Source organism: Amblyomma mixtum, chromosome 3, assembly GCF_055824585.1.
Source record: "Amblyomma mixtum isolate Tamu chromosome 3, ASM5582458v1, whole genome shotgun sequence".
Lineage (NCBI taxonomy): Eukaryota > Metazoa > Arthropoda > Arachnida > Ixodida > Ixodidae > Amblyomma > Amblyomma mixtum.
In genome coordinates, this window is record NC_143014.1 from 158294246 (window position 1) to 158311270 (window position 17025).

Genomic DNA, 17025 nt, shown 5'->3' on the forward strand with positions numbered 1-17025 from the left:
GCACTGCGTGCAGTCGCGCTGGGGAAGTTGCGCTTCTATACAGCCAAAGGCATGAAACCCGCAAATACCAAGGCCATCGAGAGTCCCGTTAACACATCGACACGGACGGACCACTCACGAGCCATGCCAAGCCAGTTTTTTTTTTTCTTTTGTCATCTCTACACAGATTTTCCAGGCATTCGCCGCAGTCTGCTGCGTTTGGTCGCCGAGCTCAAGGTCACGAACTCTATTCCGACCGCTGTTTCCGCATGTCGATGTCGGCAAAATGTTCAAACGCCTATGCATAGAGATTCCGGAACACATTAAAAAAATCCCAGGTCAGTTAGACTGGCAAGTTGGTGAAGTTCCATTTTTTTTTTTCGACGCAGCCTTTAGAACAAAAGACGGACAGAAGCAAGGACGACATAAGCGCTAATTCCAAACTAGCTGAGAGCAGCACTTTGTTTTAACTACGCCAAAAAAACCCTATAGCAAGTCTAGTTACCAGTTACGTCCGTCTGTCTGTCCCTTCTGCGACGTGCAACTTTCGTTTCATGGTATATTTTTTTCTTTTACGTAGTTCAGTGCTCTTTCAGTTGCAGTTTCTTTAGGTATTTCCACAGTTCAAAACATTTGTGTCTGTTTCCGCTTTACACTATGCCTTTTACATATACGAATCTCAATCAATTCTTACCGGTCGTAAGCGTCGCGCGTTCATATATTAGTCTTCAGCTCTGATCTCTCCTTTCTTGTTTTTTTTTTCAGGAGGAAAGAACTGCACCTCCTAAATCTTTTTGTATCAAACTCACCCTTTCTGCCCGCTCTGCCCATTCAGTTCTCTCTCTCTCACACACACACGCACACACACACACACACACACACACACACACACACACACACACACACACACACACACACACACACACACACGCGCACACACACACACACACACACACACACACACACACACACACACACACACACATGTGGAAATGCTTTAAGCAATAACCTTCACTTGATTACGCACGCAAAGAAAAAGGCCAACTAAGCAGTCGCACAGTATCCAGCTACGCATGCAGCGCGGGATCCAATTGGGCCGTAGAGCTTACATCTATATTCCACTTTTTTATAAATGGAAAGAACTGAGCAAATGATTCCTTGCCTCGTTAAGATACGTCAAGAAACTCGCCTGACTTACCTCAAGTCTCAATCAATGACGACGATTCTTTCCCCGTTTCTACAAATACAGATGACCGGGACATTAGACACACGCATGACTTATGCGCCCTTTCGCCATTTCGGCCGCCAACTCGAACCCGAAAAGATGTATTTCAAAGGCCACATTAACTGGAAGCGTATCATTAGTGTTCTTTCATTACGAGGGCAAGTCAAAAATAACACACGAAGCTATTCATCCAAACAGCGAATTACCTAATTATAAAGACTCGTGCAGATCCCTTGGAGTCGGTGCCTCACCAACACAGGTAGCCGCCGCGGTGGCTCGGTGGTTATGGTGTTCGGCTGCTAAAGCCAAAGACGCGGGTTCGATCCCGTCTGTGCCAATCGAAATTCGATGGCGGCAAAATGCTAGAGGCGCTTGTGCTGTCAGTGCACGTTAAAGAAACGCAGCTGGAAGAAATTGTACGGAGCCCTCCACTACGGCGTCCCTCACAGCCTAAGTCGCTTTGGGATGTTAAACCCCATAAAACCAAACCAAATGTGAAACGTATGCCGAGATTTCGACAGGAAGGCAGGATGTGCAGAGAGGATTAAAGAGGGAGCCGCCATACGCAACACCCATATAGAGATGGCAAAAACTACTAGCCTTTCTTTTCGGAGGTCGCTTGCCTGTACCTGCTGGAAACGAAACAGGCAAAGATGCGTGCAATCATAGACCGAAGCAGAACTTGGCAGAACGTACAAGAAACACAAAACAAAAGCCAGTAAAGTCGTGTTTAAGTAGAACATTCTCAAACAGAACATCCGCTTCTTATGATCTCTATGAAAACAGAAAAAAGAAAAACCTTTCTGTTTACAAACGACAGTATAACAACGAGCGCTCAGCATGAAACCACAGGCAGACTTTGTTACCTTCTCTTAGTTGGTATTATACTATACTGACACTTGCTTTACAAAAGTTTTTGGAACACTGAACCACAGGAAAGCTGATTGGCTTCGTAGCTAAAGGAGGCGGCCAGTAATTAAGGGGTGCAATACCTACTGCAGCACGCGTGTAAGGAGCGAAGTTGACATCTATTCTTGAAATGGTAACAACGCTCCTTACTCGTTAATTTTCGGCATTGTTGCCCTCCATTAGGATAAATTTCACTAGGCACCGTGACCAAGCCACAGCTGTGGATTTATTTGTGGATTTAGGCTCACAATAGCCTTACAGGGAGGCAATGAAGTTGTTGGGAGCACGAAAAAGTACGCAGCTCCGGCGGACAACCTCAACAGAAGGCAGGCCACCACGCTCTGACGACTGCAAACAGACACGTATCCAAGCAGAGTCGTGCATCATAAAATGTGACCGACTAGGGACATGAACGAGTGCGTGTGGTGTGGGGACCATGCCACGACGTAAGTACCACGTCACCTGGGGCGCCGAAAAGAGCCATTTATTATCCAAGATTAACAGCACTAGTCCAAAGCAGTGGGAGGCCCTCCTGACCGACTCGGACCCGAGCACACAGCTCATGCTGGTGACGAGGGCCAAGGCGGCGGTGGAGGCCAACGGCATCCTGGATTTCCAACAAGCGCGGTGGGTTACGATGCAAAGACGCCTTGCGGCTGGCGAACGCATTCGTGACCAGTCGAATCTTGCATTCGACTCCCTACCTCCACCTGCGGAAACAGGAGAGGATGCCCTCGAGGTCATCCTCCGCAAAATCATGAAACGAGCGCTGGACCTCCCGTTCTCTACCTCTACCAGCCGCTTTTTGGCACTGGGGATGGTGAACACTTTTAGGGAGCTTCGGGAGGCTCACCTCAACAACCAATACACTCGTCTCACAAAGACAGGGTCGGGTCGCCGCCTTTTAGCCCGACTTCACATCCAGCACACTCAATTCACAGAGGAGAGATGCCGCCTTCCCGTACACTGGAGACGCGTCCTCCACACGTGCGGCCTCTCCTCACCATTATGTCCAAAGAGGATCATAATGGCAGGCGCCTGGCGCGGGCGGAAGCCTTGGACCGCCACTTTCGGAGCAAACCAGGAGTCTTCTACGTGGACGCGTCCGGCCCGGACCCCAGGGGATGGTACACGGCCGCGGTCGTCCACGAGGGTAAAACAGTGGACGCCCTTACTTTCAAAGCCCAGTCAGCAATTCACGCAGAAGAGGTTGCCATCGATTTGGCAGCCTATGACACCTCCTCCAAATACATAATCACCGACTCGCGATGGGCTTGTCGAAACGTCACGCAAGGGTGGGTTACTCCCCTAGCTTATCGCATTTACCAAAATTGTAGCCGAGACTCGGATCCCGCGCACCGATCTATCGTTTGGGCTCCAGGTCACCAAGGCGTCCACGGAAATGAGGCAGCCGACGCCGCCGCCCGCGCGCTCTCTCTCCGGGCATTTCCCACGGGACCCGACGCCGACCAGGACTTCGATTTCAATCCGATTTACACTTTTAAGGAAATGTGCGATTATTACAAATCCACGCACCAAACTCTTCCCACCCCGTGCAAAGGCTGGGGAAGGTCAACGAGCGGGTACTCTTGCGCCTGCTCACCAACACGATGTTGTGCCCGGCAACTCTACAGCATTTCGATCCTCAATTCGACGGGCGGTGCTCACACTGTGGGGAGGTGTCTGAAACCTACCACATGGTGTGGGCCTGCCAGCAGAACCCATCCCTACACCCTATCCCGAACCCCACCCGAGAGGACTGGGAGCGCGCCCGGGCTGCGGCAAACGCCAATGGGGTGCCTGACTAGACATCCCACCTAGTGGTTGTAAGGGCGTGACCCTTCAGGTCACGACCCCCAACACCTCTCCCTATGATTAAATAAATGTTTTCACCACCACCACCATCCTGGACTAAGAGGGAACTAACTACCACTGAAGCTCTATATCCCTCTCTCGCCCCCCCCCCCCCTTCCACCTATACCCTAATTCTTCCTTACTGAAATAAATGTTTTCACTACTACTAATAAAAGTTACTCAGTAGGGACGATAGACTGTTACTTGAAAAAACTGCTCTTGTGCGCCATTAAACAAGTGAAGTAGAGCAGATTGGTCATTTCGACGTGACAGTCAGACTTAATGCCCCCTTTGAGTGCGTGTACGTAGGGGATGGCTTTAGAGTGGGGGGGAGCGATTCCTCATGGTCTTTCATGGGGGATGCATCAGTTTTCGGGAAAAAAAGGAACCATATTCATTACCTCCAAAACCTGTGGCTCGGCCCTCTGCTCATTTCGCCACCTGCTAGGCCACCTGCCTCGTCGAAACTACATATCCCTATCGTTTTCGCAGTCTTCACCAGCAGTGAGACGTCACTGCTGATGAGTGCAGTGACGTGCAGTCACTGAGTGCAGTGCACAGCACTAGTGTGAAGTGTCGCCGTCACAGTGAGGAAGACGGCAGAGCTTGATAAACGTATCTGAATCGACATCTCTGCGGCCATTCTTCAACCAGCAATACCAAAATTTTAACTTGGTTTGTTCCGTTCGTGGAACCAACTCCAAAAGTTTCTGTCACTGGAAAATTACAACTACCACAAAAAAAAAAAAACGCAAAATACGTGCAGGAGGAACTTGCATCACGCAGAGCCTCAACAGACTTATTGTACTTCGTGTTCTTCTCCGCTAGTTACAATGTTTATATAAAGTGGACTACGAACAGGCGACCATGCAATGGATTCTAGGAAAGGTGGTAAGAGGATCCTAGCGCGAGCACACGAGCACCTCCCTGCAAGCGGAACTTTTTCTTATTCACAGGCACGGTATAGTGGAGATGGCGTCCAGGGTTCAACACTGTCCCGGTCGCAAAATGATGTATGGCGCTTAACTCCAGGGCAACAAGCCTCCGAATCGCTTTAGAGGTGGTGAATACGTCTTGCAGTTTTATCTTGCAATATGTCCACCGTAACTTTTGCCAGTTTCCACTTGCGAATTTCCACAGTTGCCATGGGACACTTTCAGCCTGCACATAGCAAGCACGACGTCGCCGCCGTTCAGCTCGTTAGCGGGTCTGTTCCTTAAGTGGTGCGCAGAATGAAGCTGCAGGATGTACTCTTTCGTCATTCTCGTCCAAAGGTGTTCAGTGAGGCGTAGCATGTATACATGTCTTCGGACAGCTACCACACATGTTGTGTACCCTGTGACGTAGACTTTGGTATCTTGCGGCGGCGTCGGGAGCCTCGTTCCGACAAGCAAGTAGGCAGGAGTTGGATCTCAGTTCAGTGAGTGTGCCAAGAAGTGGTTATGAAAAATTAATACCCAGGACCTAGAAAGGACTGGCCGAAGAAAGGCGCTGACTCGGAAAAGATGTGGTTGGAGCGCTTCCTAAGCAACTCCTGGAACGTTCGCAGAAGTAGCAGTCGCGGATCACTCACTTCACAAAAGTTCACACTCGGCAAATCAAGTAGCGCTCTCGCAGTTGTATCAAAGTGCCCCCGACACCACCGTACAGCACTTGGCAATGCGCTCAAGCTGCCAACAGTGCTGAAATGTGGTGATTTATTGGAAGGATGACAGTTCTTCCGCTCTTCGCGTGATGTCAAGCGAGATGAGCGCTCACCGACTCGAAGCATGCCTTGGCTGTCTTGGGAGCCTATCGGCTGCGACAGCCACTGCAACCACTAAGGCCAGTGCCACCATGTGCGGCTAGACGAGACCATTCCGATCGATACATTGCGTGCGAGGTGCTCCGCAGAATTGTCTAATCTTGTACAATATTTCCACTCAAAAGGCTGCGTTCGGTCTTTTACAGTTCATGTGGTAGTGCGACCATATATTTTGCACTTCGAAGCTTGACACTTTGTTCAAAGTCAGGTATGGTCGCGCTTACGGAGTGATCCTTGTCAACAGGATCTGACATCCCAAGCTCTACGATTCCTTCGAAGAGCAGAGTGAGTCACCGCTCTCCTCACTGCCTCTTTTAGCTTGTGAAGATGTCGTGACACCGCGAAATGTCCAGCTGTGCTAGGAGTTCATTGTTATGTGTCCAGACCATGTCGAAACTACAAACATGGCCTGTCAGAACAGTCCGTATCTGGTCAGAACCAATAAGTATACTTGTGCCACTTCTCATTACGAGTGCAGGATAGCATAGTTTGTCCACAGTGTTATTTCCGTACTTATCGATGCCACAAGAGCTGAATCTATGGGCGTGCGATATCTAAGCAAACCGGTGAAATCTCAAGTGTACGCAGAACAACGCCCGTGTCGGAACTCTGGCTTTTCAAGTGTAGTTCCACAACGCGTCGTTTCCAAACTTGATTTGATAAGCTAGCGAATATGTTTAAGGCAATGGTGGTAAAACCCATGCACGGACTTGAGATGTCTCGAAAACTCTTCCGTTTTGAACGTGCGCTGGCTGCCACCATCGAAACTCCTCGAATATAGCACCACGTGTTTTCATTTATTGCCCAGGAACGAAATGTTCGCAACAGTGCACACGAGTTCAATCCGTGCTGGACATTAGGCCTGCTCGTTCAGATGAATGTGCACACGGTCGTGTCAGTGCTCACGTTGGTCCCACTATGACGCGTCTGTCGGTTCACACCCCCGACTCGCGTACTTGAGGCATGATGACCCCTGCAGGTGAAGCAGGTAATCCTTCGCCGACCGTCTCGTGCACGCTGACCCTTCGTTGTGCAACGGAAGCAGCGCATGCGCTTGGACGGAAGTCGTTTCTGCTGCTGGAGAGGAAGCCCAGAGTGGCACGACTTATTCAGTAAGTAGCTTGCAGAAAACGTAGCTCTCGGCAATCCATGGAGAGTTGCCTTGAATAACCGATGACGTAGGCTGATTGTGCCTCACAAGCTTTCCGGTGCTGCCTGGCCGTGTACTCAAGTTTGATATCCCGGCCTTTTCAGCCCTTGAAATCGCTCTTCTCGAGGCTCTTAACTGCCAGAAACGCCAGCAAACGGTCCAGCTCTGACATGGTCGCAGTGGTGACTCGGGTCATCAGCTACTGCACCAGGTACTGGACGACGATGTCAGGTAGCAGCGATTGAAGTAGGATATCGCAGAGCATCGAAGGAAACGATGACTTGCTCACGCCCACGGTCGTGCAAGCGTCTTCGATTTTAATGAGGACTCGGTCGTGCATCTCGCAAATATCGGCGAAGTGCTCTTGTTCCAGCGCATCTTGTAGCCAAAGCGCCTCTTCAACGAAGCAGTCGGTCCAAGAGGCAATCTTCAGTAGTAGGGAGGCTCACGATGGCGCAGCATATTCTTTCAAGAAAAGCATAAATAGCGTAACTTTTCCCATGACAGTAAGGCCATTGTTACGATTGATCGTCTAGTCAAACTGTTCCCAAAACTCATACTCGAATGGCACAAGTCCCCAGAGAAGTCCCTAGAGAAAGGAGCGATGGCTAGTTGTAGCTTGGGTAACTTAGCTACGAGCATTTCAAAAGGATCTGCGACGACATGAGTAGCGAGGTCTCCGTTGACGGAAGAGTTTGTTAACTGAGAAGGTCGGCCAGAGTGCGCTTCACTAGTCTTCATAATCAATGACTGCCACGTACTCAGTTTCAAAAACCCTTCATCCCAGATGTACTCTGAGTTTTACGTTTATCTTCTTAAGCTAGTTGTTATTCGTATTGAGCATCTCGCACAAGGACGTTACAGTTGGTTATGTGCCGCAGATTCGGAAATCAAAGGAGCACTTGCCTCATTGATGAGTAGGACGTTTTGCGCTCGTTGAGCCGTCCACTCGAATTTCGGTCCATCCACCTGAGATAACCGCACTCGTAGCCTAGAGATCCAGGCTGCAGATCCCGGATTTCGACACCAAATGTTTTCATTCAATCATGAATGGACTGAATTAGCCCGGGTGGGAAAAAGGCTTTGAAGGCGGACGCAGGGATCAAATCGTGCAGATAATGTACGTGAATTTCGTCTTTTGAAACCAGAGTATTTTTCACCATATTGCCTTACCACTTTTTCGTAATCACTATAAATTAGTCTTCAGCTTATAACCTTCCCCGTACCTAAGTACATTTGAGGCTCCGGAAATACAAGGGCTCCGGAAATTTCGACCACCTGGGGTTCTTTAACGTGACATCGCACGTTAACGTGACATCGCACCAGGTGGTCGAAATTTCCGGAGCCCTTCACTACGGCATCAGCCTGAGTCGCTTTGGGACGTTAAACCCCCATAAACCAATCTTTTGTAGCCAGTAATGTTTTCAAATATATTTAAGGTACGGGGAAGGTTATAAGCTGAAGACTAATTTATAGTTATTACGAAAAAGTGGTAGGGCAAAATGGTGAAAAATACTCTAGTTTCAAAAGACGAAATTCATATACATTATCTGCACGATTTGATACCCGCGTCCGCCTTTAAAGCCTTTTTTCCCACCCGGGCTAATTCAGTCCATGACTGACCGCAAACATTTAAAAGGAACTACTCAGCTACTTTGTAAAAATTGTGAGTACTTATGTACTGTTAATATCATTATTATTACTCTCTGCTTTTTTGTTTACCTCGGCGCCCTCCTTAAATGTGTTCTCTTCGTCGTTTCAATAAAATGGCGTTTTTAGTTTCCTGTTTACTTCGTTCTGTATAACTAGGGATTTCTCAACTTTTGCAAGTTATTACTGTCTCTTCTTCTACGCTTTCTGTTTCCCAATTTATTATGGTTCATATGTTTTGTAATCAGTGATGGTTCTATTTAGTTCTCGCATGCCGTACGCTATGCCTTGTATTTGGTTTGATGGACATATTCAAGCTGCGTCCAACTATGTCTGGTGAATAAAACTGAATTGAACTGGAAATCTACAAAAAAATCCGATTTTAGAAAATATCAGATTTTGGTATCTATAAGGTCCTTTTAACTATATTCCCTAAAATTTTCCCCGAAATGATGACGCCGACCGATGCGATCGAGCAGCAGCATGTGCCACCAGAGGCCGATCTATGCCCCGGTGTTGACGCCCGGTAGCGAACACGAATACCTCGGCGACACGTAAACACCTAACCAAGGCGCTGAGGCCCAGTTCCAACGCGGATGAAGTTTCGTTTTCGCGACAGCGCGGGATGCGCCGCCCGGTTTATCGCGATTACGATGAACATTTGTCTAGCTGGCGCTGCAGTATTAAGGGACACTTTTAACTATGTTCTGTCGCCTTGGAAACGGCTTGGAACGAAGCGTCCGGCGTCCGCGACTCACATCGTGCGGTGTCGGCGACTCTCGGCAGAATGGGACCACCAGAAAAAAACAAAACAAAAAGGAGGCATGCAGGGCTGAATGAACGAAGGACGGCAAATAAAACGAAGACCCCCCCCCCCCGCAGCCAAAGACACTAAACATTACAGTCCTGGGACATTCGAAATGTTTTTTGACCCGACTGCCCTACTTGCAGAAAGCGTAGCACGACAATGGCCCCACGGATTTTCATGCGGTTTGTTGCATCGTGCTCCCTGATAAATTCTTTATGAAGTGATGTTCCTCTATTTTTAATTATTTTCTTATTTTCTCACTGTCACTAATTTGATATGACAATAATGAGTGCATTATGCAAGCGTGGATATAATATTCTGTGAAGGAAAAAATCAGGCTGTTAAAAATGCTAGCGGAATGTCAATGCATCAACCATTCCTTTGGGTAAAACTTACAAGTAACTGCAGACTCCTACCATGTATTGTTGCAACGCCAGGCTTTCTGCAAGTTTGGTATAACAATAAAATATATAAAAATTTATAATGCCAAAACTACCTAAGGTATTTCAGTGAAATTCTATATTTCTGAATTCAGTGGACTTCCCAATAAGCGCACCAAATTCATTGCTGTATGCCACAAAATTTTTAAATTTCACCTCTGATTAGTGCCTCCGCCTTTTAGGCTGTACACAGCCTAGCCAGCAATGCTGCTGTTGTTGTGCCCTTTGAGAATGGCAAATATCCTCCGTGCGGATTAGCCACACAGAGAAGAAATCAAAGAGAGATATTCGCATACAGAATTTAAATCATAATCTCTGCTTAGAATGAAGACGGCAAGGGTAGATGGTGAAAAGTAAAAACCCACACAAGTCTGACCTGACAAACATCAAAAGGCAAAATACAAGGCTAAAATCTGACTGGATTGGAGATGTCGGTGCTGTACATAATTGGAACACCAGCAGTGGTGCCCAAAATGACAACGCGAGCGCATGGGTAATCCCGGTAAGCGGGTCTTTTTTGCTGGAACAGTAGTGGGGATGACATCCAAGATGTAAAAATAATCTCCAAACCATTTCGCAATTGTACCAACCTGCCCAAATTTCTCCTTTCGTTATGCTCTACAATTGATTTTAATGGTTCTCGAAAATTAACGTCCAAGCCAGAACTATGAATATGCACTGATGAATTCCGTGCCGACTCTCCACACCACCTTAGGCACCGCACTGGAGGTTAAGCACACGAAAAGAAAGTGACAATTTACAGATATACTGTTGGGCCCCCTTTAACTAGAGTGCTAAAGCATGGAGAAGAGGTCACGATGAACATCTGCGACACCACCATGGTACCATCATCATGGCTGTCCGCAATTTGTTTTCTTACGGATTGTTTGCAGAAAAAGAGACAGAAAATCAAACACTGATTTCTTTTACATCATCATCATCATCATCAGCCTGACTACGCCCACTGCAGGGCAAAGGCCTCTCCCATGTCTCTCCAATTAACCCTGTCCTTCGCCAGTTGTGGCCACCATATTCCCGCACCACTTTAGTTTCAGTTTGGTAATAACAACCACGGTGTTAATCACATGGTTAGAACCATGTAATTTGAGAAAGTTCGCATAGCCAGGTTGCTAAGTATCTTGAAATTTGTACACATAAAAGTGGCTGGCTACCAATCGGCCTACCAAGTCTACTGCCATGGTTTGCAAAAATGTGGAGAGGGAATGCACGGCAATGCAGCTACCACTAGCCCTAGAGTCTGTATGCCTCTATACCTCTTTTACATGGCCAAATGTGGGAAGACCTTGTCACTGAAGTGTGCATGCAGAGAGGTTCAAACAGTACCAATGAAGTGAACTTGATGCACAGCATAAAGTATAAAAAAGTCACAGGGTCACCTAACTACAGTATGTGTCAGCAATGCAATAGCATTAAAAGCTGTTGATGCCTTTACATCAAGTTTTGTGTCATTCTTTAATGGTTGTCTTTGTGTACCACTACACCAGACATCTCTTTGGGTCATTTACCTGGTGATTGGATGTTTCCCTGAAAGTGTCTAGAGGTGGTGACATGGATGCAATAAAGACACATAGAAATATGTAGTTGTCAATTTCAGTCTGGTGACACCACTTCCGATCCAGGGAATCATGTAACCGACGACACATTTTTTTCCCCGGTGTGACTTATAAGGCTGTCGCATTAAAAATGCTAGGAAAATATCATACCTCACTTATATAGTGCACAATCATGCAATTTCTGGTCACCAGCCAAGAGGAGCCCGAGACCTCCTATAAAAGTTGGTCAGGTGTACCCCTTGAGCCGATACCAAGTTTAAGCCCTGGTCAGGCATTTTCATAAAGTCTGCCATTGTGCTAAGACCTATGCAGGTGAAACTGCATAAGCCCTATAGGTGTCCTATTAATAAGCGTGTATGGAAACCTCGCATGATGGCCCATGAGTACAGAATGCCGCCATTTACATTTACGTGCTTTCAACTTCCCATTCAGTACCACTCCTTATGCACAAGCGGCATTGTAAACACGAGTGCATTAATGTATGTAAAAGCAATGTAAAAGCAAGACTGTCTGCTAGAGTCCTCCAGAACATGATACTCCTGTCACTAGTCACGAATAAGAGACATTGCAAGAGGTGAAATCAACACTTGGGCTTTTATTGTCATCAGTAAACGGTAGAAAAGCTATTAAAAAAAATGAAACCCCAAATTCAGCTTTTCATTTACAACTAACAGTACTGATACCAAGAATTTTTGGTGCTGTGGAATCACAGCCTTAAGGCAGTCAGCTCTCTCTATTGTTAAACAATTTCCAGCATTTGTGCCATAGCCAATATACCTAAACTGCATATTGTGGTAGTGAAAATCATTAAAAAGATACCCAGAAGATGCACTACTATTAACACAACACTTTTTACAGACAAAAAAAAAAAAAGAGACTCTGCCCACAATATAACCTTATACATGCTGTAAAACTGAACAACGTATGTTCAAAAACAACTAAAAATATATGTATACATTGTAGACCACTTATAGCATATACCACACAAGCTAAAGAAATTCATACCAAAGATGGTAACCATGATTAAGCACAGTAATAATTTTCTATTACTGGACATCTACCTCATCAGCACATCCCTTACGAAACTGAATGCTCTGTATAAAACAATATGGCACTGAATAAAAGTAGAAAACTTTGCACGTTTGCTTAAAAATCATCCTTGGTTTCGGTATTATTAGTGTGATTCATGTACGATTGTGGTTCTGCAAGATCATCACAAGGGATAATTTAGAACTTGCCAGAAGTGCCACAGATACTCTCCAACTCGGCCACAATAATTACTGGATTGTGCCAGGCTCACAACCCCCCCTTTCCTTCGTGCCTCTGAAAGACATGAGAGGAAAGCAGTGCACCAAAACACCAAATGCATTCCAATCTAGCCAAATTTTACTTCCTTTCCTTTGCTTTTTTTCCACCTGGATGTCAAATATAAACCGAATGAGCTGTGCTTAACATAGGGCTGTTCTATAAGTGGCCTATAGTGTATTACAACAGACAAGCTGTAAAACCTACATGTCAGCTTTTCTTCACAGCAGCTATTCCTGTGCAATGGCAGCAGGGCTTGCCTAGGGGGCAATAATGGACCTTTTCTAGTAGCACACCCCTCCCGCGGCTGCAGGTGGCAAACAAGCACGCCACGTCAGGCCAGCTATGCTCCCTCCCATTATCTCTGCAAAAATACCTTTACAATAAAGGTGTGAGCTTACTTTCAGGCAATAATTAATTGCAGTGCTGGCTTTGTCTAGGGAGAGCAGACAGGTGTCAGTCATCAGCGGACAAACCAGCCATGGTGTAAATTGTCACTGCTGCACTAAATCCGCTTAATATCACACTAAAAAATGCTGGCAAACGAGACAGCATCTTTTTGCTCGAGGACAATGCATGTGAGGCCACGCGGACACTTCTGTCTGCCTAAAATATGATAGCATGGCACCTAAATAATGCTCTGCAGTTCTTCCAGTCATTGGTCGCACAGACGCTGCTTATGGAAAAACACATGCGGCTAACTCATCCGCCATCTTCACCGGGAGATCCTGCCAAAAATGGTGGAGGAGGAGGCTTGGCGCATGCACAGAACACAAATTGTAAATTGTGGGGTTTAGCATTGCGAAGCGACACATGGGCTACAAGAGACGCTGTAGTGCAAGGCTCTGGATCAATTTAGGCCACTTGGGGTCCTTTAACGTGTGCTGACATCGCACAGCACACGGGCGGCGCCTTTTGTGTTTTGCATCTATCGAAGTACAGCTGCCATGGCTGGGATTGAACCCGTGTCCTCTGGCTCAGTAGTCGAGTGCCCCAGCCGCTGAACCATCGTGACGAAGTGCATGCAACGCTACTAGAAAAAGGTCCATTAGAGGAAGTGATGGCATCCTCTGGATCCTCGCATGTACCCGCCTCACCATAGAAGACAAGGTCAGGTTTCCAGCATCCTTGAGTCGGGGATTAAGTGGATTAAGCACAGTGCCAACAGGTAGTACACTGCCTGGCGGGTGTTCACAAATAGAGTGCACGCATTTGCTCAGCTTAGATGATGCCAGCATTGCTCCTACTGCCCCAAAGTACAAACAGGCAGCTACTGTACAGGAATTTCCACCACACAGGGAAGCTCACATGTAAGCTTTGCAACTCATCTATCCTCTGGATAAAATGGATTTAAAATTCATCACTTCAGGACCCAAAAGATGTATGATATATAAATGATGACAGCATTGGTCACAGCACATGCATGCAGTTGTGAGATTACATCAGTGCTTTGATGACAAGAGGACAAGTGCACTGTCATAACAGTCTATACAAACTCACACCAGATGGGTAACAGGCATTCTGTGAGGAGAAACTGCACATTATTTACACATACAACTGCGAAAGTATGAATATATGTTGCAGAAACTTAGCTGCAACATCTTATTTACACTGTGCTCAGTATCAGACTCAAAAGAGAGATACGCAGGTGAGAGGAGGAGCTCTCTGAAATGGTCACAAAAAAGATGCCGACAGCTACACTGGCTACCGCACTGCAATGCTCACAGCACGCTAAACTGCATCCTACTCCAGCACTTCCAAGAAATCTTCACTGACTTCACATGGCCTTTGCAAACATGATGACAGATCACACACTTGTAGCATATGTTGCCAGTGCAGCTGTTTCTCTTTCTTTAACAAAACAATTTTTCAGTGTGTTCAGCATCGAACTCAAAAAGAGAGATACTCAGATGAGAGAAGGAGCCCTCTGAAATGGACACTTAAGGGATGCCGACAGCTACACTGGGTACCACACTTCTATGCTCACAGCGCACTAAATTGCATCCTACTACGGCATTTCTTACAATCTTCACTGATGACAGATCACACACCTGCAGCATATTCTGCCAGTGTACCTATTCCTCCTTTTTTAACAGAACAATTTTTCTGGCTTCTTCTTCACGTGCAACATACATTATTAGGTCTATCAAAACATGTCAGTTTATAATGATAGTTACAAAAATATACTTAGACCTCTTGCCTGTACATATATTAACCCCTCTTTTTTTTACAAAGCCCAATATGCTCACAACAACAATGAAATGCTCTGACCATGAGAAGTGTAAGTAAGCATCACAAAATGAACAAAAGCCCTCACAACCAGAGGAACACTGTACATTGGAGATGAGTTTCTGGTATTTGTTATGCCGCCCAGCTTCAGTAATGCAGGTGAAGCCTGCTTGGACATGTAGTGACATTTGTGTATTTGTCCACACGAACTTCAGCAGTTTCCATTATCATTATAATGTCCATGTTACAGCTCTATCAAAGCTGCCAGCCACAATGCTTCTACTGCAGTTTTGTTGTACTCGCACAGTGAATGGCAAATAAGCGACAGATTTCAAACCACCAAATTGCACGCCCTACACAAGCACTGTAAAGAGGTAAAGCACTCCTCTTTGCCTTCTCCTCATAACAAATACATTGTCTTATCCTTGTTTCAGCAGTAACATTTTATTTAGGACATCCCACAGAATAGTATATTTGGAATTTCTTATCAACTAGTAGACAAAAAAAATCTAATTCAAGGTCTTGCGCATTCGCCTTTATGGATAGCATTGTGCACTGCCAATTCATGTGCGCCACGACCGCTTAATGTGAGCAGCACATTCTGCTGAGCATTTAGTACTATTACCCAAAGCTAAGATACTTTCAGAAAAGCAGATCATGCATCATGGTCAGTTTTTTTTTTTTTACAAAAGAAAGATTTTAATTATCTTTCAGTGTTTCACATTTTGCAACCTTGATCTTTTTAAACAACTATGAAAAATGTTTTTAACTTAATTCCAGTGGTTAAAGAAAATTCATCAGCCAATGCCAACTTAATTATATATAAAACATGCTCAGTCACATTGAGTACCACTAATGAAACACTTGCAAGCATATTTAAGCTGTGTGAATTTACTTATACGGAACATCCCAAGTACCATGAGCCAAGGACTGAAAAAGGCTGGCAGATGACCAAAATGGAATCAGTATAATCTCAAGCAAGGAAGAGTATAGTTCACTTTATATTAATCCAATTAACTAGGTGCAGTCGGGGACAAAAGTCTCCGGACCACGTGTTCCTCAAACGAAGCTTATAACTCTACTATCAGACAGCGGCTGGAGACCGCATTTGTGGAGATGAAAGAACAAAAATTTAACTTTTACCTCCACAAGCGTGGTCTCCAGCCGCCGACTAATAGCAGAGCTATCGGCTTCGTTAGAGCAACACGTGGTCCGGAGACTTTTGTCCCCGACTGTACATGAGGCCAATTCTTTAGCAGTACCATGCAACCATAGACAAGCCAGTGGGTCAATGCTCACGCAATGCTGTTAAAGAATTGGCCAAGACTACACAGTCTTTAACTTCTAAGCTGGCTGATATATGCACAAAGTTTGATTTAAATTGTTCAAAGTGAAAAGAGGGCACAAAAATTACGCTAGTGTAAATTCATTCTAAACTTTTTTTTCCATGTTCTGAAGGCAACACACAAACCCCTGAAGGATCACAAGATAGTGGCTACTCGTATGTGCTGACAATAATTGTAACCATGCAAACTTGTGCCCAGTGAGAATAATGAGCAGAGAAGCAGTGCCAGGCATGGGACATTAAAGGCATATTCCTCTTCTACGAATATTTTAATTCTGCGTGCCTTTTTTCAGAGTGTGAAAAGCAGTTTTGTATTAAGCTACCACTGCAAAATTGTACTATTTAGGTTTCAGGAGGGGCTCAACACCATTTTAATTAAAAGTTTGAAATTTTCCTGCAGTTTAATGGTATGGCATATGTGGGGTTGAATGTCTCAGAGTGACTCAGGCTGTGAGAGACACTGTAGTAGAGGGCTCCACATTAATCTAGACCACCTGAGGATCTTTAACATGCACTGATATAAAGCTCATCAATTTTATAAGGGTAGCAGCTCGGGCCAGTTTGTGAAGCTTACCTAGAGGTGCAGAATGTGAGATAAACAATGGATGGGAACCTCTCACATGTTCCTCATTCTTGTTCATCATTTCTGTTGCAATGTGCATCTCTGGATGCGATTAATTTAACGAATTGTATTATCAGCATGAATTAATAAATACATCTACTTGGTCGAGTGTATGCCACCAATGACACCTG

The 17025-nt window shown here is 45.7% G+C and overlaps 1 protein-coding gene across 3 annotated transcripts in view; it reads right to left on the reverse strand.

Moving 5' to 3' along the window:
* LOC149352486 (sulfhydryl oxidase 1-like) overlaps positions 1 to 17025 on the reverse strand; it is a 116270-nt gene that overhangs the window by 44196 nt on the left and 55049 nt on the right. Inside the window, exon 11 of one of the 3 annotated variants that reach the window (XM_089581675.1) lies at positions 993 to 2823. The exons of the other annotated variants lie outside the window; for them this stretch is intronic. Within the exon in view, the coding sequence (XP_089437801.1) occupies positions 2369 to 2823 (455 nt within the window). The 3' untranslated portion in view covers positions 993 to 2368. Of the gene's footprint in view, positions 1 to 992; positions 2824 to 17025 lie in introns of those variants that run through there. 3 annotated transcript variants of the gene reach the window in all.